The 25930-nt window shown below is 37.2% G+C and overlaps 1 protein-coding gene across 1 annotated transcript in view; it reads left to right on the forward strand.

Annotated features, from left to right (window-relative positions):
• The first annotated feature begins 2713 nt into the window (after window positions 1–2713).
• LOC140241168 (sodium- and chloride-dependent neutral and basic amino acid transporter B(0+)-like) overlaps window positions 2714–25930 on the forward strand; it is a 31179-nt gene continuing 7962 nt past the window's right edge. The window contains exons 1-7 of the mRNA XM_072320929.1: window positions 2714–2852; window positions 13312–13443; window positions 14709–15054; window positions 17695–17827; window positions 18534–18668; window positions 19340–19443; window positions 22544–22668. Of these exons, the coding sequence (XP_072177030.1) occupies window positions 2714–2852; window positions 13312–13443; window positions 14709–15054; window positions 17695–17827; window positions 18534–18668; window positions 19340–19443; window positions 22544–22668 (1114 nt within the window). The remainder of the gene's footprint in view (window positions 2853–13311; window positions 13444–14708; window positions 15055–17694; window positions 17828–18533; window positions 18669–19339; window positions 19444–22543; window positions 22669–25930) is intronic.

The following is a 25930-nucleotide window of genomic DNA, read 5'->3' on the forward strand; positions in this document are numbered from 1 at the left end:
TTATTAAATCTTACCGCAATTCTAATCAAGATATAGTGACGGCCTTATAGATAACGATTTATACCAACAAACTGAGGACTTGAAAAAAATATAAATTAGTACGAGCGAATGAACCGAAATTTGTATATTTCTGTGTAGGAAACATTGCACTTATCTCATAGTTCGTTGCACTTATAAATCATACAATGCTGGCACTCTGTTATATGGTGGCTTGCCCTGTAATCAGACTATGTGATCATGCGACAACTGAATCCAAAAGCTTGCTAAAACTTACAAATCAGTGTGAGCATTTTCTAAACATGTTCGTATATAGGAAATAAAGCAAGTTACCCTTGATTCGACCGTTTTCATGAATAGACCACCCTGAAATTCATGAATAAAAAATGGCGCAAATCAAGTGCGAAATTCAAACTACGCAACTACCTCCACACGTGTTCCGAAGAGCACAACAGTGGGCCACGTCGCCGGACCCCCGAAATCATTGTCGCGACCCTCCCGGGTCAGCTCGCATAAGCAGTTCAACGGGTAAGTAACGTTGCATCTCAACACATAGACCCCGTTTACAGTGAGTGAAAAGGCCGGGCTCGGCCGCGGCCGAGCCCGGACTTCATTTCACTGTAATATGGAGTATATCAAAAATTTGCTTGTTTATTAATATTATTGAATGAAATGAAATTTCACCCGATGATAAAGATATCACACAAACGTAAATCCCCTCCAGATTTGTGCAAAAGTTTTAATCTGAGCTGTACGTTGCGAAAGTATGGCGGCCAGAACTTGCGGAATTCCAAAGAGGAAAAAATTAAAAACACTTTCAGCGGGTTATGCAATAAGCCGGATGCGTTGCTATGTCAGTACATGAATCATCTTTTGTTAGGCATACTTGAAGCCCCGGCTAGAAATTACCATAAAACAGTACGCGAACGCGAATTGATCTATATGAAACGGTACCCTCACTGGAAAACCAAATTTCAGTACACGTCACGAGACCGACACCCACGAGTTATACAGCCCACGAGTTATACATACCCCGCCAATTTTGTGATTTTTCCGATCATTTCCGACAAATGTTACTGAGTTTTTGGTAAAATATTCAAGTTTAGTCCTTCATTTATTCATATTTCAGATAAGACACGTCAACTTGAGTAAGTTTGATTGGTATTTCATCAATCTTTGCACAGTTTTTTAGTATGCTCCCTTAATTATTTTGTGAGAAGGAACAACGAAAAGGAATTATCATCATAAAGACATAATTATCCTCTTAAGTAAGAGGCTGATCAGAAAGCAATACGCCGTACGGTCACGCATTGCCGATGTTTTATCTTACTGAATGAAAGAAAGCGTATATCATTCAATGTGGTAGGAAGCATAGGATATGAAAGGAATTTCCATTACAGTTAAATGAGAGTCTGGAATGAAAACAGTAGACATAAGCAATAATCAAAAGTTAGACAAGAAAGTATAGGGGCCGACCGTAAAAATGCGCCGATATTTGCAAAACTATTCTTGATTAGATTAATGCGGAATGTGATCATGACGTCATCTAACAGAGATTTAAAAGATACATTAATCAAATGAAATTAATCTTAAAATTTCAAATAACTATCAAAAATTATTCCTTGGTGAAAAAAAAAATCATCAGTGAGGTGCACCAAGTTAAGGCGGTAATATCGTCAATTCATTTATTTGCATAATTATATTTGAGTTTGAAACAGCTGTTTTGTGAAAATAAACGAAATTTCGCAAGTATATAACTTCCCTTATTCTAAGCAATTAGCAGTAAAACATTCGTTGTTTGTATTAAAAGTTACTTCTTCGAGATTAATTCTGAATTTGTCCCAGTGTGCCCCTTTAATCAGGATATGTTGTATATGGGATATTTGTGAGTGGGATGGAGTTCGAACGGTTCGTAGGAGTTCATTATTGTTTAAAAAAAATTGAAGCGTTTGGGGATTCAAGAGTCAAATTCAGGAAGGAATGTATTCACTTTCCTCTGACTCTATGTCAAAAATCATATTCAATCCATACGTACATGTATATACATGTATGGTTGTTGAGCATAACCTGAAGAGTTTGTTTCATTTCACCTATGAGCTAACAAGAGGGGAGGGTTTATCTGTTGTTGATGTTGTTTTGTTTTTTTATTTACTTGTCTTAGATAATTAATACATTCTCACGAATGTTACCCATAATCATAAAGCACACATCTTGAATCTTCTTCCATGTGATTTGAATTTCATTAGGATGTTATTTTCAACCAAAGAGTTGCACTCACTGGTATGAATATAATGCAGTCGTGCAGATAAAAGCAGATGCAATTTATGTATATCATTAGCATGACTCAAGAATAAATTCAGTTCATTGATTTTTTTTTTCTTACTAAAGCCCTTTTTCACCTGACAATACGGTGCATCTTTCGCAGGGTCATTGCTCATTGTTCAGTGCTTAATGCCCTAATGTGTATACACTGTACAAGTATGACTTTGATAGATAAATAGATCGTGCTCTCCATGGAGAGACCCAAAATTTTGCCAAAGGTTTACGTGACTCCCTGAAAAGTTCAAAGATATTCTTGGAAAGGTCGGAGTTAACGGGAGCAGCTTCGAAGAATCTACCTGTTGAACGATAGGTTGTTATAAAGGGAAATTCACTTGTTTGAAAAGTTTAGTTTGAAAAGGTGAAGCATTGAATAATCAACGTTTACCTCCGACAGATGTCAAGTGACCCGACGAATCAAAAAGGAAGGGACACATGGAGTGGCCGGTTTGACTTCGTGGTTACCTGTCTTGGCTACGCGGTTGGTCTTGCCAACATCTGGCGGTTTCCTTACCTGTGCTTCCAGAATGGTGGAGGTAAGCAAGCATGGCAAGATTCAACGATCATTTCCTCATCCTCAACGATACATGTTTTATCGCTTATTCAGCATCACCTGATTACCTAATACAAAGACAGCAAGTATCAATGCAAACAATGGGAAACCGACAAGACGAAAAATTCATGTTTTTGTGCGCTATATTATAGACGGGCAGCCAGAAAGAGAATGTGGTATCGTAATACACATGTGTACAAAACATAGTAGAGCAGACAAGCCGAAAAATTGTGCATAATTTGACTAAAGCATGAAACTTTCACCAGTGTTAGTACATGCTAAGATTCATTTTAAAATCGGGAGGTAAGCCTGAATTGACCTCTGATGACCTCTAAAGGTCAATGACCTCAAAATGTCAGAAAATTAATATTTTGCGTCATTGATAAACATGATAATGATGTACTAAAAACTCATTTTTGTTACAGTGGAATTGTCTTCATGTTCCACAGAGCCCTGACAGGTTTCTACCTTTGACCTCTGATGACCTCCAGAGGTCAATAACCTCAAAATATCAAAATATTGATATTCTGCGTCATTGGCTAATGATAAACACGGCATGTTACAGTGGAATTGCCTCAATATTCCACAGAGTCTTGACAGGTTTCTACCTTTGACCCCTGATGACCACCTCCAGAGGTCAATGACCTCAAAATATCAGAATATTGATTTTTGGTGCATTTGGTTGATGATAAACATGCTAATAATGTCCTAAAAATTCATTTGTGTTACAACTGAATCGTTTTCCTATTCCTCAGATCAAGGGAAATATCATGTCTCCGCATTTGACCTCTTAGGACTGTGACAGGTCAATGACCTAAAATATCAGAATACTGATATTTGATGTATATTCAATGGTTAACTGTATACCTGGTGTGCAATCATGCATTATGCTATTAGCATTTATGCTACAATAGAAGTGTCTTCTCATTCCACAGAACATTGGTCGTTATCCTGTGTGTATCCAACTTTGACCTCTCAGGACTGTGAAGTCACTGACCTATAAGAATATCAGAATTTGTGTAGGATTACATAATAGAATATTGATGTTTGGTTTCATTGGTTTAATCCTAAATGTTTAATCATGTACAAATCACGCACTGACGTTACAATCAAAGTATGCATGCATATTCCACAGAGCATTGGTTGATAGTGACAGGTCTTGGTCTCAGGAATGTGAGCGATCAATTACTTCAGAAATTTTAAGCTTACGTGTCTTCAGTGATGGCAGTGACCTCAAATATAAAATCTATATTTGGGTTAGTTATGCAGACTAGCTTGCATGAAATTATGTGCAACATTATCTAATTTGCACTGAACAAAGTTTGTATGCTTAAATATAGAAGGCGGGGAGAGGAGTACCATGTTTGGGCTGATGCTTATTGATAATTTGTGAACAGGCATATGGCAAAGTCCCTTGAACTGGATGAAAGGGTGAAAGATGCTAGCCAGAAAACAACAGGCCCACCTCATCGGGTGCACGTCACAAGAGTTGTACAGCCCATGAGTTACGCAGCCCACGAGTCGTACATCCCGTGACCTAAACACTGGATGAACAACAATGCTTCCATGAGCTCGACATCAAATACAGGTCCACAAGCTGTGCGGTCCGCGAGCTCGACACTCGAGGAAAACAAGGCCTATGAGATTTATATTACATCAGAAAGCTTGATCTACTCAGTGTATAGGTCTCGTGGGCCTCCCCCCCCCCCCCCCCCCCCCCCCCAATGTGTCGGACTCTTGTGGGCCTGGTTCGCCTATAGTGTCAAGCTCATGGGCAATGTTAACTAGTTTAGCTGCTGGCGGGTCTGTGTTGGCCAGTGTCAAGCTCGTTGGCTGTACGATTCCGATGAATGACTCAGGGAAATGGTCCTGGAGCATACAGTCGCGTCATGGACCATCTTGAAAAACGACATACTAGGCGTTTTCACATCAGCCCGATAAAAATCCAAGCTCGAAATATTTTCCGCGATTGCGAATTAGAGCGCTATTTCATTTCTTATTCACATCAGCCCGAAGAGGGGGTAGCCCGAATAGTTAAAAATTTTGAAATACACATTGTAGCTAATTCGACAGCTGAGTATGTGCAAACAGCATCAGTAATGTGTGTGCCCTCTCAAAAATTCCCCATGATTTGTGTGCAGTTTGCCTCGGTCGATCGGGTCACACACGCTAGGCATGATGGGATTCATCGCGCTAATTTCTCGAGTCGTTTTCACATTATCAAATAGCGCGCTACTATCCCGCTATTTCAGAAATTTCCCGAGTTGGACTCGAGAAATCTTATCGATCAGAGCGATACAAGTAGTGTGTCAATTTGTGTTCACATTATCAAACCTTAATAGCGCGCTATTTCGCTATCGGGAAAATTTCCCAAGTCAGAAAACAGCGCGCTATTTCGAAACATCGGGCCGATGTGAAAACGCCTATTGAGAGGTCTAACATGCATTCCCTCGCCATGTCTTTTGTTAGTCACATTAATATGACAGAAACACAAGTTATGCTGAGTCGAGAGAAATGTGCATTTCAATGTCTTTTGTTAAACATTTCACTACTTTAACAGTGATTGACGGATGAGGTCATCTCAAGAATATTAATATTGATTGTTTGGGAAGGATTTTTTTTTGTGGGCGTTCCCAAGTAATCTGAAGAAAAATAGCAGAAAAAAAATGTTAAAAATATATGAAATGTTTCTAGATATTTGTTTTACCGCAAAAGTGATGTTGAGGGTATCATAAATCAACACTAATCAACATGCATTTGGATTTCAGGGCCCCTTTAAAACTCTCTGCCAGCATGGACCATCTACACATGGACATTCATCGCTCGTTGATTAATTCATGCACCTGTTTCTGTCAAAAGTGGCACAAAAGCATTTTAAAATGCTTTTCTGCATTGATCTAATAGGCGTTTTCACATCAACCTGATGTTTCGAAGTAGCGCGCTATTTTCTGACTTGAGAAATTAACCCGATCACGAAATAGCGCGCTATTTGATAATGTGAATACAAATTAGCGCGCTAATTAATCGAAAAAAACTTCTCGATTCCAACTCGGGAAATTTCCGAAATAACAGGATAACTAATGCGAACTAGCGCGCTATTTGATAATGTTCGGGCTGATGTGAATAGGAAATGAAATAGCGCGCTAATTTGCGATCGCGAAAAATATCTCGAGCTTGGATTTTTATCGGGTTGATGTGAAAACGCCTAATGATTACCGCCGACAGCCAGCCTGGATTAAAACAAGACGACGCTTTAGGCGTTTTCACATCTGCCCGATGTTTCGAAATAGCGCGCTATTTTCTGACTTGGGAAATTAACCCGATCACGAAATAGCGCGCTATTTGATAATGTAAACACAAATTAGCGCGCTAATTGTATCGCTCTGATCGAGAAAATTTCTCTAGTCCAACTCGGGAAATTTTTGAAATAGCGGGATTATTGGAGAACTAGCGCGCTATTTGATAATGTGAACTCGCCTCAAAAAAACAAAACAAAAAAAATTAGCGCGATGCATCCCATCATGCCTAGCGTGTGTGACCCGCCGCGAAGCGCGCGCTCTACTGGTATACCCGACACTGTTTGCGCATGCTCAGCTGCCGAATTAGCTCGAAAAAAAAAAATCGGGCTAATTCTCTTCGGGCTGATGTGAATAGGAAATGAAATAGCGCGCTAATTTGCGATCGCAAAAATATATCTCGAGCTTGGATTTTTATCGAGCTGATATGAAAACGTCTTTCGAGAAATCTAAAAACTACATGCGTAGAAGATAGTAATTCTCTTAAATCAAGAAAAATGCATGTGCAGTTGGAGTGTACATTGAGAAATTATCGCTCAAGTATGAGTACCTGAATATAAGAACGACCCAAGTCCAAATTTGGCTATCGCGTTTGAAAGCCATTTACGTAGTCATGCAAATACAGATAATCATTCAAGTGACTGTTTTATATTCAAATTTGAATTGATAACACCCCAATAGCCGAAAACACTTAAGGGAGTATGGATTTTTTTATTAATTTCCATTTTTCCTAAATTTTCTCTAATGGACTTGGGTCGTTCTTATATTCATATACTAAATTTAATTTGCGAAATGCGCTTACTTTACAAAAGAAAGCAATTATTTTGGCAGGTTGGTTGTGATTTGCAATCTAATTTTTCCCATTTTTCGCACATTGTTCCAGAGTAAACATGGACAGTAACCGTAGATGACATGTATGTCCTATCATTAAGCCATTTTTCATGCTTGTCCACAAGTGTCCACTTCAGTAATTTTCAATTTTGTGACAGGAAAATTATCATGTTGTCATAAGACCGTAGTGACGGAAATGGTTCTTTTGTCAGTGTCGATGTCACAATCGTCATATTATCCAAGCACCTGAATGTACTCATTAAGATCATGCACATAATCGGATGGCGGCGATGATGATGGGATCAAAGAAAGACCTTCGTCTCAAGTCTATGTATAGTAGGTCCATCTTACACATTATATTGACAGACAGTAACTCACCAAGATGCCTCTTGAAATGTTTTGAGAAAAAAAAAAGATCTGCTTGATTTCACATGAGCGGATGATTATCAGTTGTCGTTCTGCTATCAGCTTGTGTGAAACAAGTAATGTGTCTCTTCTTTTGCAGGCAAAATGTGTACATGAAAATGCCATTGTTAAAATCGTGTGATGGGAAATGCAAACAGTACGTGATAATGCTTCTATTCTTCCTGCTAAACTTATTGGTTAGTGGGGAAAAGAAAAGAAAAGTAAAAAAGAAGTCTCGCTTCATCATATTCATGAGAGATGTTAAGATCCCACTCTACACCACAACGCCTACGGATGTCTGAGTTGGAGGCGGGTTCGATTGTCTTGTATAGAGCACCAAAAGAATTACCCAGAACTTTTCAACACAATAAATGTTCAAAAGAAACCGTTTGGTTCATACATCCGATTTTACTCGACAGTGTAATTTGTACTTATGACCGTCCACGTACTCGAGCAGTTTTCGCCAAAGATACAGGTATGTTTACAAGACTGCAAACAGTAGAATGATTTGCCCCTTAACAAATCAGACTACATCTCTTGAAATGTATTCAAAAGTAAATTAAAGTCAGTCCTCTTAAATGATCTTTCTTATATATATGTATATATGTATATATATATATATATATATATATATATATAATTATATATAAAACAGTATACACGTACTGTCCTACTTTAGCATGGAGGGGGTGAAGGGTTCGACAAATAATATACTCAAATCCGATTTATTGATGTTTTCCTGGAAAAAAATATGGCGTAGAAATCAATCCTATTGAGATATGTCATTGGAATCGGCAGGACAACATTTTTGTTTATTTACGAGAATTATATCGCATTGTCACTTGCTGCCCTTTGCCAGGGTGGGGTGGTCCAGGTTTGACAGATTTGCGAGTGCATTATACAGTGTAATTAATATTTCTTCCCCGGGGACATGGTGACGTGGACTTCACAATTCCATGTTCAATTTTCCTCAAAAGTAACACCTAAGCAGGGGCGGCTGAATTTGTGTGTGTGTGTGTGTGTGTATGTGTGTGTGTGTGTGTGTATGTGTGTGTGTGTGTGTGTATGTGTGTGTGTGTGTGTGTGTTTTCTAAGCGTGGGGGGGGAGGGGGAGGGACAGTGTTTTGGGCAAGGGTCAATGGTTGATTTTTTAATAATGTTTTTTTTTTCCGTTTTCAATTTCCACCAGACTTGTCATTTCAGTTCAAACATATTTAAATATTTCCTCTTTTTGGAGAAGGGTATCCTCTTTCAATCAGTTACCCTACCTTCCTCGGTTACTACCCATAGATTCAGTACACCCCTTTTATTGATAATTTCCCAAAAATTCCGTCATAAGCATGTATACAAGATTTTCATTTCCACACGTTCTTCCTTCTTAATGAAAAGGCTCCCTCGCATAGGAGGAGTTGGGGGACAGCCCCTCCCATATACTCCCCTCGCTATGGCAGCCTTCCCTCCATGTATTTATTATGGCTACACTTTTAGGGTGGATAATTTTTTCCCCAAATATTCCACCAAGAGTGGCACGAGATCATTGAATTGCAAACACAAGAATGCAAAAGCTCCATAATGTGGGAGAGGGATAACGCCAACCATATATCCTTTCCTCGATTTGTCTCCTTCCATAGATGGCTGACGTATGACACCTCTCTGATACAAATTTCGAGATATTCCTCCAAAAGTGCATGTGTGCCAGATGTTATTGAATCTCAATTCTAAACAACCCTAAAAGGCAAAAGCTCTTTCGAATGGGAGTGGAATACCATATAAACCCTCTCCGACCCTGCCTATGAGTGGTTTCCTTCCATATCATAGACTGGCTACACATTGGGGATCGATAATTTTCCGAATATTCCACCAAAAGTATGCATCAGATTCTAAAAACTGAAAAACTTCGTCGGGGGGGGGGGGGATGGGTGGGTATGCCCCCTCCCACACCCTGTGAACTTGAGCGGTCTGCTGTCATGCCGTCATTAAACTCTTTGTCACCATCACTGTACACTTTGTGTCATTCTGACAGGGCGCATTAACATCTCCGATGACACCAGTTGACTATTTTGGAGTTTGTAATTGCACTCCAAATTGGCGTAAACCGAAGTTCTGCCTTATCGTGATGCACAGTTTCTCCTCATGTGCTGTTGCTCGCCGATTCAGTCATGACAGTCAGATCGTCATCACATTTACAGAATAGGTCGATGGTGCATTCAGCGTCGATAAAGATTAGTTGGAGGGGGCATGATGTATCATGGAAGAGGAGCTCCTGACTTTATCTCTGTGGTCTCCAACTATTCTCAAAGTTCCTTAAACTTCAAAAATACTCTGCAGCCTTTGCTTCAGTACATAGTGTGAAGCCGCTCCCATTGTGCTTGCCACGCTAACTGATTTCTCGGCTCAAACATGGTCTTTTATAACTAATTTACTAACAAACTTCCTTTCCCTAAAAACATTTCATTGGCTCATTCTTATATTGGGGTGTGGCGTTCACTAGAATGGTCAAATGTTCCAATTTTCTCCTCCTATTCGTTTCTGTAAAAACTTAATTTTCTATGATTCATCTAAATTTCTGATTAACTCACCCACTGTCTATCAATTTTTTCATCTTCTTCTTCTCTATAACCACTGGTCAAGACTTTGTTTCTTAGATAACAAAATGATAAACCAAATGAATATAAGTGTCATTATGACATCCAACGTCATCGTTGTTCTGGGTCGTTGTCCCTGAATTTGTCTTTGGAGTTCCTGTCTGACCCACTCCACTAAACAGTAAATGCTAAAATAAGAGGGATACATTCTGGAACGAGGACACCCTTCCAGTTCAGAGGGTCATTTACGTTTGGTGATTAGAGGACAAAAACACGTCATTATGTCATTTCCCGTAATTTGGTGCGGGGCTTTGGAGATGGAGAGTACATTGAACTGACCACCAGCGGGGAAAGTAGCTAATGTCAAACTCATACATTAATATTCTGATATTTAAAGTTCATTGACCTCTGGAGGTCATCAGAGGTCAAATCAGACTTACCTCCCGATCTTAAAATAGATCTTGTGATATGTACTAACACTTATGAAAGTTTCGTGCTTTAATCAAATCTTGGATTTTTATCGGGCTGATGTGAAAACGCCTAGTGAGTGGTGACCGGAATATCTATGATGGAATTGTTGCATAAGATGTGTATTTCTGAGGCAGTTATCATCGTCTAGCATCTGTTTGTGATAATTGTCTCCTGCATTTCTACTACTCTTGTACATTTCCTAAATTTGTCTCTCGATCAGCTGGTGCGTGGAACCTTTTTTTTTCACGCGTAAAATGACACGTCTTTATTTTGTATACTGTCAAGTCAATCACTTCCTGTTTCCAAGTATTTCCTTTGTTCAAATATTACTCGATAACTTTGTTCGATTTGTGTTTAACTTTTATATGAAAAGGGAATGGAGAAATCGAATCAGGCAAAGTCATTCCATCAATTCATCAATCAATCCATCAAACAATCACTTAATTCATTAATCTATCTATAAACTATATATATGTATGGGACATCTTAAATAGTATCGAACTTTTTTGTTGACACAAAAACTCACGTGTCAATTTTTTTTTTTAATTTGTATAATTTCTGAATCAAATTATGTGGCCTAGATTATCTGTATGCTAAGTATAGTTTGGGTCCTAAATACATCTTCACCCACAGTAACAATCCTCACAGGTAAAGTCAGCCGTGGCTAATTCCCGCTGATCGTGCAATATTTTCTTTTAACGAACCATTATTGGCACGTAAGTTCCTTTGTCAAAATGTGTGTGCTGATCTATCATGGAATTTAACCATTTCCTATCTATCACGTTTTACAACTCAACAGTCGCCGTAAATTACAACTCTCTTTGACCTGTGTACCCTGAATAGAAACACAGAATTGAGCATGATTCCTGTGCTGTTGTCTATCTTCAACATGCAGCACTTTGTACTTTGTACCAACGTTAAAGCATGCTACCAAACGTATTCATAATTCATATAAAGAACAAAAAAAAAACACTTGATAGCAAATTTCGGTCATATATTCCTTTTATTACTAGGCAAATAGAACTTCTGTACCAGAAGGAATGTGTGGCAGTTCATTCTAGTGAATAAATATCTCTATAGTCTATCTAAATAGAAACTGTGTCTGAAATCAGATATCTATGATGAGTAAGATCAGATTCTATGCGGGAATCAAAATAAGAGTCTAAACAATGCAGTATTTTTATACTTGACAAAATGTTCGCATTTTCTTTTCAAAGATGGGAAGTGATACACGGACACCTATCTTATCACGGGACTGTCGTGACAATAATCTATGCCAATCTTTACATCTTCACTCGTGTGCTCTGAGCAGCGTTCCGTTTTAACAGAAGTATAGTGTTCTTATACCTTGATTATGGACCTACTACACATGGACGTTCATCGCTCGTTAATTAATTCATTCACATGTTTCTGTCAAAAGTGGCACAAAAGCATTTTGAACATGCTTTCCTGAATTGTTTTTATCATTACCGCCGACAGCCAGCCTGGATAAAAACAAGTGTACATTGGGAAATTATCGCTCAAGTGATATCATTTGCGAAATGCGCCTATTTCGATACAAGAGAAAGAAATTATTTTGGCTGGTTGGTTGTGATTTGTAATCTAATTTTCCCCATTTTTCGCACATTGTTCCAGACAGTAACCGTAGACAGTAACAGTAGATGACATGTCCTATCATTAAGTCATGTTACATACTTCTCCAAGTGTCCACTTCAGTAATTTTCAATTTTGTGATAAGAAAACTGTCATGTTTTCGAGTTTTCTGTTCCCTTTCATCGATGTTTATTCAAAGACAGTTGAGTCTGAAAAGGCACTTCAGCAAAATAAGACCGTAGTGAGGGAAATGGTTGTTTTTGCCAGTGTCGACGCACGATATCACAATCGCCATTATCCAAACACCTGAATGTACTCATTAAGATTCACATAATCAGGTGGCGACGGTGAGATCTGCGATGAAGAATGTTTAAAACTTAGGCCCAAATTCACGAAGGTGGTACAAATGAAACCATGGTTTAAACCATGGACAAAAACTATGGAGCGCCAAGTGTCGCACGGAATATTTCCTACGAAATTGGTCATTTCGTGGAGGAAATGTTCATTTATTTACAAAATGTTGTCATTTCGTTACAAAATAATCATTTCATCGACTAAGGCTAAATGATTGATTTTGTAACGAAATATTCCATGCGACATTTGGCGCTCCATGGTTTTTGTCCGTGGTTTAAACCATGGTTTCATTTGTACCACCTTCGTGAATTCGGGCCTTAGAGTGCAAATAACATATATAGTTTCTTTTACTGGAATTGACAGCGTATTACGAGTCATTCTCTCCAAAAGATGGAACATCCTTTACATCAGACATACCTGATGTTTAATACCGTCACACATTATATCATGTGAATGCAGTGAATGATGGAAAGCTAAAACTCATCGTGGTGTATGGCAATCCTAAAGACAATTTCACAAAATTTTGATTCTTTTTAGAAAGTTCAATTTCCGACTGCTAGTATTAGGTTGCCTATAATAGTCTCGTTTGTCATCTCAAGGAGGTAAGTCAAGTGCTCTTTCGTTGTACTAGAAAAGCAATATGCATGAGATGAATTTTTATTTTCTTTATATCATTATATTCTTATCGTGATATTACGAACTTTGGTGGCATTCCTGTCCGGTGATTTGCGGGACAGATCTAACCAAGTCTTTTAAAGATTTATACCTTTTTAACAAATCATGAAATTTTCTTCAAACTTGATTGCTAGAAGGCTGATATTCCTGCGTCCACAGAATCCACGGATATATTTCGGGTAAATTACCCTGTAATTGTGGTTTATTATTTGTTTTTGATTTGCCATGACAGGTGCCTTCATGGTCCCTTACCTTATTCTCCTAATGTTGGGCGCAGTACCGCTGGTTGTCCTGGAGTTTGCCGTTGGTCAATACAGTACCAGCAATATGATGAACATCTGGAATGCGCTCCCGATTATGAGAGGTAATGATTCCGATTGATGGCTACTTTTTCAGTCTCTGCCAACACACATACACAAACCATTTATACATACATATATATATATATATATATATATATATATATATATATATAGCGAGATATATTACGAGTCTCTCGCACACGATCTGGTGATGATGTTTTCTGTCTTATGTAAAGTTATAATTGATTATATAGTTGATTTCTATGGTAAACCTATGGCAGCCTGGAAATTTATAATCGATTATATCTTTTGATAAAACGGGGTCATAGTATCGTAATATGATATATAGTATTTCTATTCAATATATTACAATTGTAATATTATAAGCGCTGCGAATGAGACTGTCGTTGAAAACTGCCATATCGTTTGAAACTATAAAAATGACATTTCTTACAGTGTTAGCTGTGTGCTGTGTACTCACAAACATACAACCTGTACAAGTCGATAACTCAAGTGGGTTATAACTTTTTGTGAGGACCCTCTCCTAGAGCAGTTGCTCTTCATTTTATACCGCTGTACCACCAAGGCGCTCCTCAGGAAAACATTCACCAAGGGTAAATTGCTTTACGGTCGGGTGATCTACAAACCTAAACATATTGCGTACAGAACGAAAGAAGATATTAAAGACCTGTACTCTGTTTATCAAAAGGAGCTGCTGTTGTTCAATACATCATTGGTCGCATAAGTGGGTTCTTCTTAATGATGTGGGACTCTGGACCAAGAAACTGAACGATGTCGGACTTGGGTTGTAAGCAGAGCCATGACATAATACTTGATAATAATAATGTCAAAATGTCAAATATTACTTTACACACAATATATTCTACGTTCTAAGTGAAAGAAAGTGTATTATTTTTCTCACCTCTATCAAAACTCAAATATTGTCAATTGTAAAACGGCAAGAATAGAGCAACGTTCTCATTTCACTGGAGTTAAACATAATATGCCCTTCAATAAATTACTACCCGACAACATAAATAGGAATAAGTAGTTGGGTGGCTATGGTGATAACATCGAGCCAGACGCTTCTTTATTATCAGGAAAAGCTTTAGTATCACGGTAAGGAACACCGTCATAATTTAGAACTAAGCAATTTTAGAAGGAAGGGAAAATGTAAAAAGGATCGAGAGAAGACTGGTTTGGTTCAGCCTACTTGTATATCCATCTTAGGCCTAAATACCAGATCACTTAGTGTTTTAAACAGAAGTAGTTGGTCGAGATTTTGCCAGCACGAAAACATGCTCTCTGAAACTCGTCATCCAACCAGGTCTGTCTTACGGCCAGTTCTTCGCCATGGTAGTCGTCCGTTGCTATTACTGCGTGATCATCACCTACTCCGTCTATTTCTGCTTCGCGTCGTTCACCTCCAACCTGCCCTGGGTGGGATGCCACCACCCCTGGAACACACCGTACTGCAGCGAGCTTTTGGGAGCTTGTCTGGAAGATGGAGGCATCATCATTACCAATGGCAGCTGCGCCAATCTGACTACGCTGAGTGAGGAGGAGCTAGGAGAGTACAACGTGACGGTTTATAATGAGAGTTACGTGGATCTCAGTCAGTACACGGATCCTCTGCACGGTCAGCGCAAACTTCCGAGCGAGGAGTATTGGAGGCGAGTATATATACTTGTTTTGTGAAAAGGGAACATTTCAGAGGAAATGAAGGATGAATTGCTTCGATGTGCAGATCAAACACTTGCATCTTGTGTGTGGAAAGCAGATATCTTGCACAGCAAATTACAAGCTCAAGATACATGCTTATCAGAGTATTAAAACAAGGGATAATTCTTAGTCTGTTCGAAAAAAAAATAAATATATATATATGTTAGAATCATATGAAGAAACAAACTAGTAATGCATTTTTGGCCAATATACCATATCAAGTTTATTCTACTCACAAAAACACTTAGCTGCTATGAGACATGGCTGGGAGTGCCCGCGCCCTTTACATTGCGATTGAAAGTTGAATCACGTAAGAAAAACGTAAGCGCATATCGATTCGAGTTGCAATCGGCGTAGATTTTTGTTTTGTTGTTGTTGTTGTTGTTGTTGTTGTTGTTTTTTGTTTGTTTTTTTACTTTTTTCACTTTTTTTCCCCCGAGAGTAATGCGTGTATCGGAATAGTCGGATCTAACTTTTTGCTAAGTGGGGGGAGGGTGACCAAATGACTTTGGGTAAGGGGAGTCAGCTCCATAGCAACACTTTCAAGTGTTATGTTTGTGAGTATTTGACTTTGTGTTTCTATAGTACATCAATATTGCCTCTGTCAGTTGTCTCAATTTCTTGTTTTATTCTGATGAACATACTTGAAACCATCCGCCGCAGGAGTTTGACGACCTCCTCTCTAGAATAGTCTGCCGTTACCGCCGCGGAAGTTTGACGGTCTCCTTGCCAAAAGTTTGCCTTTGATAAAAAGAAAAAAGAGCTGCTCATTTGAAACGGTCTCATGGTGTTTGATCAGACGTCATTCGCACACCTTTAACATCGCTTCTTTTTTTAACTCTTTATTTGCCATGGTGGAAACCCCCTTGTGTGCCACGTTATTCTGAGACACGAAGGTAGTCATGCTTTGAGAAAGAATTCTGTTTTCCCAATCTATATAACTTCTACAAATTTCTGTTAAGCTGGACATAATGGTGAGCAAAGTTGAAGAGGAATGCCAAGCTTTGCTTTGATATGAATTGTATGACAAATATATTTCTATTTATTTGTTTAATGACCAGTTGCTACATTACTGTAAAGGCGTGACTTTTGCGCATGAAACCGTGAGAGAAACTTCGAATTTACACGCAAATTTAGTTGGGAACACCGCTTGATAGTCAATCACCACATAGAATGCAAGCTGTATGTAAAAAGAAAACAAAAGCGCGAGAAAAGCTTTCATTGTACCGTGGGATTAGGCGATTTATCGATCGTTTTAAGAGGATTAGTGCGTTTGAGCGGAATATGCGAAGTTGGCACACCGTCTACTGAGTGGGACGTGCGACCACGGCACATAAAGATTTAACTATGTTATGTCAATACAAATGATAAGATCCATAACATAATTATGTATGTTCATGTCTTAAGTCTTATACCTATATCTGCGAATTCCAAAATCATCATCATAATAATAATAATAATGGCCCTACCATTATTATTACCCCAGCGTTGCCAGGTACCCATTCATACACCTGGGTCGAGAGGGACATGGTGGGTAAAACATCTTGTCCAAGGACGTAAGCGCTGGGCGGGATTTGAACTCGGGTCCTCCGAGCGGGAGTCGGGAGTCTTATCCACTATGCCACAGCGCCCCCACAAAATTATAATCCTTTCTTGGCTGAAGTGAATCACGTTTAAAGTTTGAAAGAAAAAGTGAATGTTCTGTAGCTTTAAAAAACAATGCTTGCCAATTCCAAGAAAATGGTGATTGGATATTCAAGTATTGCACTGTCTGTGTCAAGAAGTACAGACAAGAGTCTCTTCTTAGCATGCTGCGTCTTTCTTCACTGTCTTCTTGTGGGCTGAAAGTGGGTGGGGTTGCTATTATTTCTTGTTTAAAGTGATTTTACAGTTTTTTTTTAAATCAATTTTACTTATTTTACCACAATAGTAGTAGTAGTAGTAGTAGTAGTAGCAGAGTATGTGTATGAGTTCTGTGTTATATTAAGACTTGAAGTTGATTAATTATGATAATTTTGACAAGCTTTTGAATATTCATGTTTTGGCACTGTAGATTTTTCATATTGACTGTTTGTTTGTTTGTGTGTTTGTTTGTTTTTCTGTGAGAATCAGCAAAACATATTATACAAAAAGGAACTTAAAGGGATGGTACAGTATTGGTTGAGGTGAGGATACAGCTTTTAACTTTTTGCAATATATTTTGGAAACCATTGTGTGAAATGTTAAATAGCATACAATTCTAAGAGGAATTTAAAGTTTATTTTGATGAAAATTGGTTATGAAATGGCTGAGATATTCAAAAACAAAGTACAACAATTAAAGCAATGCTAATAAAAGGATTGCTTTGGTTTGGATATCTCCGCCATTTCAAAACAGATTTTCATCAAATAAACTTTGAATTCCTGTTAGAATCATGCTCTTTCATATAGTTTCTAATTATCTCAAAAAAAATCATCATCAAACACGTCAGAAACCTGAAGCCCCATCTTAACTGAATGTGTACCATCCTTTTAATGATATGACGGTATAATCTCTATCTTACTGTGCATTTATATGAATTATGCCGTATCTCCCTCCCTTCATAAATAAAGAAATGAACTTCTTCAGGAATCGTCAGGTATTGAGGAGACAGGAGGCGTGGTTTGGCAGATCGCTCTCTGTAACCTATTTGTATGGATCGTCATCTTCTTCATCGTGGCTCGAGGCATCAAGATCTCTGGCAAGGTGAACATTTCCAAGCTAAAAAGAAAATTGCATTGCAGTTTATATGTATAATTGACTAAAAAGTTACAGAAAAAAGTCAACATTTTTTTAAAACGTAAATGTTTCTTTCTAAGACATAACTGAAATAACAGAGCTCCCCCACAACACAGTATACATTTTAAGAAAAATCATATTAGCAAAAAAGACCCAGGCAATTTTGCAAAATGATTTTATCATCAAATAAGTATCAAATTGGCTGGCAGATATTAAAAATTATCCACTAGATTTGTTTTTTTTTTCTATTAAAATTAATTCAAAAAGAGGAATATACGTCATTCAAATTATATGGTATTACAGCTTTTCATTTATTTCACAAAATTTTATTTTTGCAAAATTCGACTGAATCTGGCAAGATTTGGGGGTAGACTTGTATTCTTAGCGCGGCATAATCACATATTCATTTTGTTCGCAAAAGTAATATTGAACAGTGAAATTAAGTGCAGTCGTTTTGTTTATCTTACGATTGTTACAGCGATGAAATTAGTATGCCTTTATCGGGTATCTAATCAAATTCTTCATAGAATTAGAGTGCACTCCCGTTATAACGAGGCCAGTACTGAGGACTTCGTTATAAAGGGAGTCCACTATGATTTGAAAGGGAAGCATCATATCTCTTTTCTAACCGTTTATCTGCTCACTATGTGTGTGTTTTCTCAATGCCTTCAAGGTCGCTTACTTCACTGCCCTCTTCCCATACATCATGCTCACGGCCTTGCTTATTCGCGCCCTTACTCTCGACGGAAGCGGGGATGGTGTCCGTTTCTTTGTAAACCCTCGGTGGCAGGAGATTCTAAAGCCAAAGGTTCGTCCCCGTTCCACTGGTTATGCTTATGTAACGAAGAACTCTACAAATAGAAAACTTCATAAAAGCTGCCGTACATCGATTTCATGTTTTTTTATAGGCCGTACTCTTTGCCTCCAATTTTCATTATAATCACAACTATTAAAATGTTCAAACTTTAAACTTAAGAGGCCAATTAAAAAGATAGTAATCTTGTTTTTTTTCTAAAAAAAAGAATGCGGGGTTCTTATCTTGTTTTTAAGTTACACCCAACAGACCTTTAAACTCTAACCGAGGATACCAAACTGTCGATTTCATCAATTATCATATTCATTATTCAGAGTAAAATGAAGGGTTTTTTTTTTTACATCGTTCTTGTCTTCACGTTTGTTATCTTATCAGAATAAAGGTAAAGCCCCTATTGATAAATAGATTTTAACTTATCCTTCTTATAATTTTCTCACGGTCAGTAGTTTCATATTTCTGTTCATTGTCTCCTCAAATGGAAAACGTCTTCTTTTGACATTTTTATTTTTAGGCAATCACGATCATGTTTGCGTTTGCCTGAACTATGGGTCAATGCAAGCAGGAATTTACTTGACTGCGTAATTACACGTACAGAGATCTCCTCCATTGGTTTTATCTTGAGACACTTAAATCATCTTTCATCTGTCTGAAAACCTTGCACACAGCCGTGGAAAGACGCCGCATTGCAGGTTTTCTTCTCATCCGGAGCAGGCATGGGGAGTATGACCACCCTGGGATCCTTCAACACTTTTCATAACAACTTCATCAAGTAAGTTTCTCCTCTTTTTCTTTCATTGCGATCGACTGTTAAAGTACCAGTACGTTAGAGTGTCGTGTATACACTGGAAACATTCGTTAATAGCCGTTCCTTCTTGTTTCTGTTTTTCGTATTTCAGCAATTCATTTTACCTCGCGTGTGCCTTCATAGAGCATAGAATATTAAAGAAAATTACATGTAATAAAAGGACGATGTTAACAAAACACATCAGTGAAAATGATATGATGAAATATAGATAATCGATTCAAAAGTTATGCATTCTTAAATTTTCGTTGTCAACATCGCTGGATGAAATACTGAATACAAAGAAATCATACATTAAGAAATTTCAACAAATCTTCACTTTCTGGCATAATGAAATAGCACTTGGTTATGCCTCTTTCAGAAAGCATGAGGAATAATATTACACTAAACATTTGTCACTACAAGTTAATGGAATAAGTGCCTTTCATGAAAAATGAAATTTTGAATAATTCGAATTGTACATTTTGTCGCAAATATGACCAAAGTTCGGATTTGGCCAGAATTACGTGTTTTCCACAGTGAGTAATCGCTACTTCACAGATACTTGCAGTCTTTGATTAATGGTAGTACCTACAGCAAACAGCTTGACATTGAACACAATCTGAAGTTGTTCAGTTAAGAAGTTATAGTATTTTTTTATAGGTTTGCGTGATTTCTTTGTTAGGTGATCCGAGTATCCTCTCGGATCACCTTCTGTATCTGTACTGAATCTTTCTTCTTTCTTTGTTTCTTTCTTTATTTCTCCTCAAAAGTTGTGCAGAGGTTAGCTCAGAAAGTGCATTGCCTCTCAATGTCAAACTTATACCATATATGTATCATGTCGCAAAGACGACAGCGCAAGTAAAATCATAGTGATCAGTCGACCGTGACGTCACTATGACGTCATTATATGAAAACACATTTTCAGGCATATCTCATTAATGGAATAGAATATTTCAGTGAAATTTACGTCACATATATTTCAAGTCATGCGAATTCTACTCATATTCTCAAAATTCATTTTAATCTCAAAACGCGCGCGTACGCGCGCGTTGAAATATTTGTATGCTCAAATCGAGCTCAAAACTTTTTTGCACACGTTTCAGACCATTTGGAGCATTTTTTGAAAAATTGAAAAAATTGGACGGACGCGTACGCGCGCGCACATATTCGCACGCACAGGTCATATGAAATAGAAATTTTCAATTTTTTCACACGGATCGGATGTCCGAAATGTCAAGGAATATTTATGCCAAGTTTCAAGTCGATCCGATTCAATATGACGTCATACAGACCCGTCAAATTCAAAATTCCGCGCGTGCGTCAATGGGGATACACAGTGCAACTATGCCAAAAAACCGCCAATTTTAAATCGGATTTTACTCGTCAGGATGGACGGTGACCCCCCATTTTCTTGACATATTCTGAAAGCTGATGAGTTGTACATGTCATTTCATGGGCTGGCTATGCTGAAAAAATGATTGAAAGATATCAAATTTCTGAATAAAGTAAAAAAGTAAATTTTCAAAATGACGTCATCAAATTTCAAGTTTGCTCGAGCGTATCTCACTTATCCTTTGCCAATTTTCACCTAAATTTCAATATGTTGTAGCTTATGAAATGCTCTTTCATAAATGTAATTACACAAATTTGATTAGATGACGACATCACCTCGAAAAAATGGATTGAAGGTAGCCTTGTCAAATTTGACCAGTTTACGTGTAATCTCTATGGGAGTGCAATTTTTATGGAAATGAAAATTGACATGACTATCTTTATCGAGCACTAGCTCACTTATGCTTCGGTGAATTTCTCTAAGATTTTAATATGTTGTAGCTGAGACGTAGGGCTATCGTGAGTGTGCCCTTCGTTTTTTCATACGTTGTCGGGATCACGTGAAAAAACTTGGTTGAAATTAAAGCTTATCTTCGATGTATTGTAATATTTCTTTCTTTTTACAACTTTATGTGCAATAACTCAAGAAAAACATACCCTATCACCACCATATTTTGCACATGTTTAGTTCATGTCACGAACATTATTTCATAAAATAACAACTACTTGATCAGACGCCATCTTGGGTATGTAAATTAGGGTCAAAGGTCATAAATGTTTTATCCTGTATATTGGTGAATACATGTCCTGTCTTTCCCATATTTTGCACACGCAAAGATCATGTTACAAGAATCATTTCACACAAAAAAAACACTCTTTGCTCAGATGCCATCTTGTCTGTGCAAAGTGGTGTCAAAAGGTCATCTGTACTTCTTTTTGTTTCTTCGTTATGACGTGTTATCTCTATGGGAGGGAATTTTTCTAGATGTGAAAATTGACATGATTGTCTTTATCGAGCACTAGCTCACTTACCCTTCGGTGAATTTTTCTCAGATTTTAATATGTTGTAACTGAGATTTTGCGCTATCGTTCCGTACCCTTTGTTTTTTCATATGATGTCGGGATCATGTTACAATACTTGGTTGAAATTAAAGCTTATCTTCGATGTATTGAGCTATTTCTATGTTTCTGCAACTTTCTTTGCAATAACTCAAGAAAAACAGCCCCTATCACCCCCATATTTTGCACATGTTTAGTTCATGTCACGCACATTATTTCATAAAACAACAAATACTTGATCGGACAACATCTTGGGTATGTAAATTAGGGTCAAAGGTCACAAATGTTTCATCCTGTATCTTGGTGAACACATGTCTTATCTTTCCCATATTTTGCACACGCAAAGATCATGTTACAAGAATCATTTCACAAAATAACCACTTTTTGCTCAGATGCCATCTAGGTTGTGCAAAGTGGGGTCAAAGGTCATATGTACTTGTTGCTGTATCTTCGTTATAGTGTATACAGATTTGGTACCAAAGATGGCAGATATGACTCCCTTTTCTAAATGAGAATCCAAACATCACACGGCCAATGTCTCGAACACAGATGAAACCTGCATGGCCATGCCTATTGCGATCAGGACTTGAATCATTGATTAAAAAAAAAAAAAAAAATCGGATCACCTTAATTTGTCAGTGATGACAAATTACAATCTCTAGTTTTTCTTGCTTCTTTCCATTTCTTATCAAAGTGATGCTCTTCTCGTAGTGCTTGGGAACAGCCTGACTAGCATGTACTGCGGTCTGACCGTATTCAGCATCCTCGGATTTTTGGCCAAACAAACGGGGGTTCCTGTGAACGAGGTTGTGAAAGCAGGTAAGATATACAACACAGTATGCGCTTTAAAGGAGGTTTTGCTTCCCATGAACAATGTTGTTAATTTTAAAAAAAAAAAAGATCATTCAGTGTACTCTAAAAGAATAATGTCAAAAAGATAGATAAACGAGGTTACACAAACAGGAAAGGTCCATCAGCATGCCGTGTATGTAGAATAACCAAGAGGTACTGACAACACTCCATTCTGAAACATGAGCGCATTTGAGGGTGTTTTCTGAAACAATGCAATGTTATTTCATGTCTCCGATAGAGTAAATGGCCTCTTGCAATGACCAATGGCGTGCTTCCGAGGAAGTATGGTTGTTAACCCTAGCACGAATAGTTTGCCCTTATATTTTTGTCCCCGCCGAACGAGTTCGAGCAGGGGACTATGAAACGGGCTCCGTACGTGTGTGTGTCTGTGCGTCCGTCCGTCCTTGCGTCCGTCCGTGCGTCCGTCCGTGTGTGCGTCCGTGTGTGATCAAAATGTTAAATTTGCTACTTCTCTGTCATTTATGAGCCAATTTTGATTTTGAGCCAATTTTGATTGCAAACGTGCAAAAGGACAACCCACAGGTTGTCCTTTTGCACGTTTTCTGAAAGTATATTTACCTAATGCAGGATAATGTAACATTTATTTCGATGAATTGTCGTGGCCTAGCGAATAGCCAAAAAAGGCAAGATGTTTTGTCTTATCTGAAGTCAAAAAAGTATGATGTTTGTTGTATTCAAGACACTCATTTTATACCGAGCACTGAGGCAGAAATCCGTAAGGAATGGAAAGGTGAATGTTTTCTTTCATGTAATACCTCAAATTCAAGAGGTGTCGCCATATTATTTAAAGACACAATCCCAGTAAAAGTTAATAGAGTTATGATAGATAAAACAGGAAACTTTGTGATATTAGATTTGAAATTATATGAATATAATCTGACATTTATATCTTTATATGGTCCGAATACTGATAAACCTGATTTTTTTGTTGACCTTCAAAAGATTATATTAGAATTCGAAAACCCACATACTATCCTTTGTGGTGATTGGAACTTAGTTCAGGATACAACCCTCGATACATATAATTATGTACATGTAAATAACCCTAGGGCCAAAAAACAATTAGACACAATGAAAAATGATTTAAGTTTATGTGATCCATGGAGAATATGTAATCCGGATGAAAGATGTTATACGTGGCGGCAACAAAATCCCTTTAAACAAAGTAGATTAGACTTCTTTTTGATATCCTCCGAATTGCTCTCTTTAGTTTGTAACACTGATATTTCTTCAGGTTACCGTACTGACCATGCTAAAGTTTCTCTTAGTTTAAATCTTAATGAGTTTAAACGGGGACCAGGGTTTTGGAAATTTAATAATATTTTATTGAAAGATGAAATATATGTTCAGAAAATTAAACAAATTATAAAAGATACAATTATATTTTATGCAAAGGGAAATGTCCAGTTTGATCACAGTGACAACGTAATTGGTGAATGTCAGCTGACTGTTAATGATCAGTTATTTTTTGAAATTTTAATGATGATAATACGTGGGGAAACTATTTCTTACGCTTCTTATATTAAAAAGCAAAATATTGATAGAGAAAAGGAATTGGAGAAAAATATAGAAAATTTAGAAGAAAAATTATTACTGTGTAATGATAAAAGCGAAATATTAGATGAAATAAATAAACAGAAAGAAGAATTTGAAATATTACGCTCAAAAGAAAATGAAAGAATCGCAATGAGAAGCAGGATTAAGTGGATGGAATTAGGAGAGAAGCCCTCAAAGTATTTCTTAACTTTGGAAAAACAGAATAATGTTAATAGACAAATTCGTCAGCTCTTTTGTAACAATGATATTATTATGAATCAGTGCGATATACAGAAAGAAGTGTTTAAGTTTTATTCCAGTTTGTATGAAGAAAAAGAAACCACAGATGTAGATTTAGACTTATTATTGTCATCTTCTGACATACCAAAACTATCACAACAAATGTCGTTATCATTAGAAGGTCCCTTAAATGAAGAAGAGGTATACTCTGTGTTAAAAAATATGAAATGTAATAAATCTCCCGGATTAGACGGTTTTACCGTGGAGTTTTATCGTGTTTTTTGGAAGGAAATAAAATCTTTTTTGTTAAATTCCTTAAATTATGCTTATTTTTCAGGACAAATGTCGGGAGCACAAAAAATGGGAGTAATCACATTAATTCCAAAAGTAAATCAACCCCGACAGTTTCTAAAGAATTGGCGTCCAATTTCTTTATTGAATGTAATATATAAACTGGCATCTGGTTGTATAGCAAACAGATTTAAGAAATTTTTATCATATTTGATACATGGAAATCAAACCGGATTTTTGGAAGGTCGATACATTGGTGAAAATATTCGTTTACTGTATGATATACTTTTATATACAGAGTTACATGATATACCAGGTTTGTTACTTTTAATTGACTTCGAAAAGGCTTTTGATTCTGTGTCTCATAAGTTTCTTTTTAAAGTTTTAGATTTTTTTAACTTTGGCCAATCTATGAAAAAATGGGTTCAGTTGTTTTACAACAATGCTACTTCCAGTGTTTTAGTGAACGGTTATTTTACAGATAGATTCAAAATAGAACAGGGCTGTCGACAAGGAGATCCCTTGTCACCCTACCTTTTTCTGTTGGTCAGTGAAATTCTTGGAATTATGATTAGGCACACAAATTCTGTGGTTGGGTTGCAAATTAATGAAAAAAATTTTAAAGTATTACAATACGCAGATGATACACTTTTAACACTTAACGGATCAGATCAAGATCTAAAAGATGCTTTTGAGATTTTTGATACTTTTGCTAATATATCGAATTTAAGAATTAACCCCAGAAAGACTAAAATAATATGGATAGGAAAGAATCGGAATTGTAGAATTAAATTATTGGAAGATTGTAATTTTGACTGGATTTTTCAGGGTAGGTACTTTAGGTACCTGGGGATAGAATTTTCAGTTAAATTATATGAAATGGTTGAACAAAATTATTGTGAAAAAATGAAAGATATTACAAACACAATGACCTCCTGGTCTAAACGATCACTTACTGTTTTAGGAAGAATTACTGTAGTTAAATCATTATTGATGTCAAAATTAAATTATTTGTTGTTATCACTTCCTGAACCAAATTTTAAAACATTGACAGATATAAATCGTTGTTTTTATTCGTTTATATGGGAAAATAAACCCGATAAAATAAATAGAAATCAAATGTGCCAGCTATATTGTCATG

Source organism: Diadema setosum, chromosome 17 (genome assembly GCF_964275005.1).
Source record: "Diadema setosum chromosome 17, eeDiaSeto1, whole genome shotgun sequence".
NCBI lineage: Eukaryota > Metazoa > Echinodermata > Echinoidea > Diadematoida > Diadematidae > Diadema > Diadema setosum.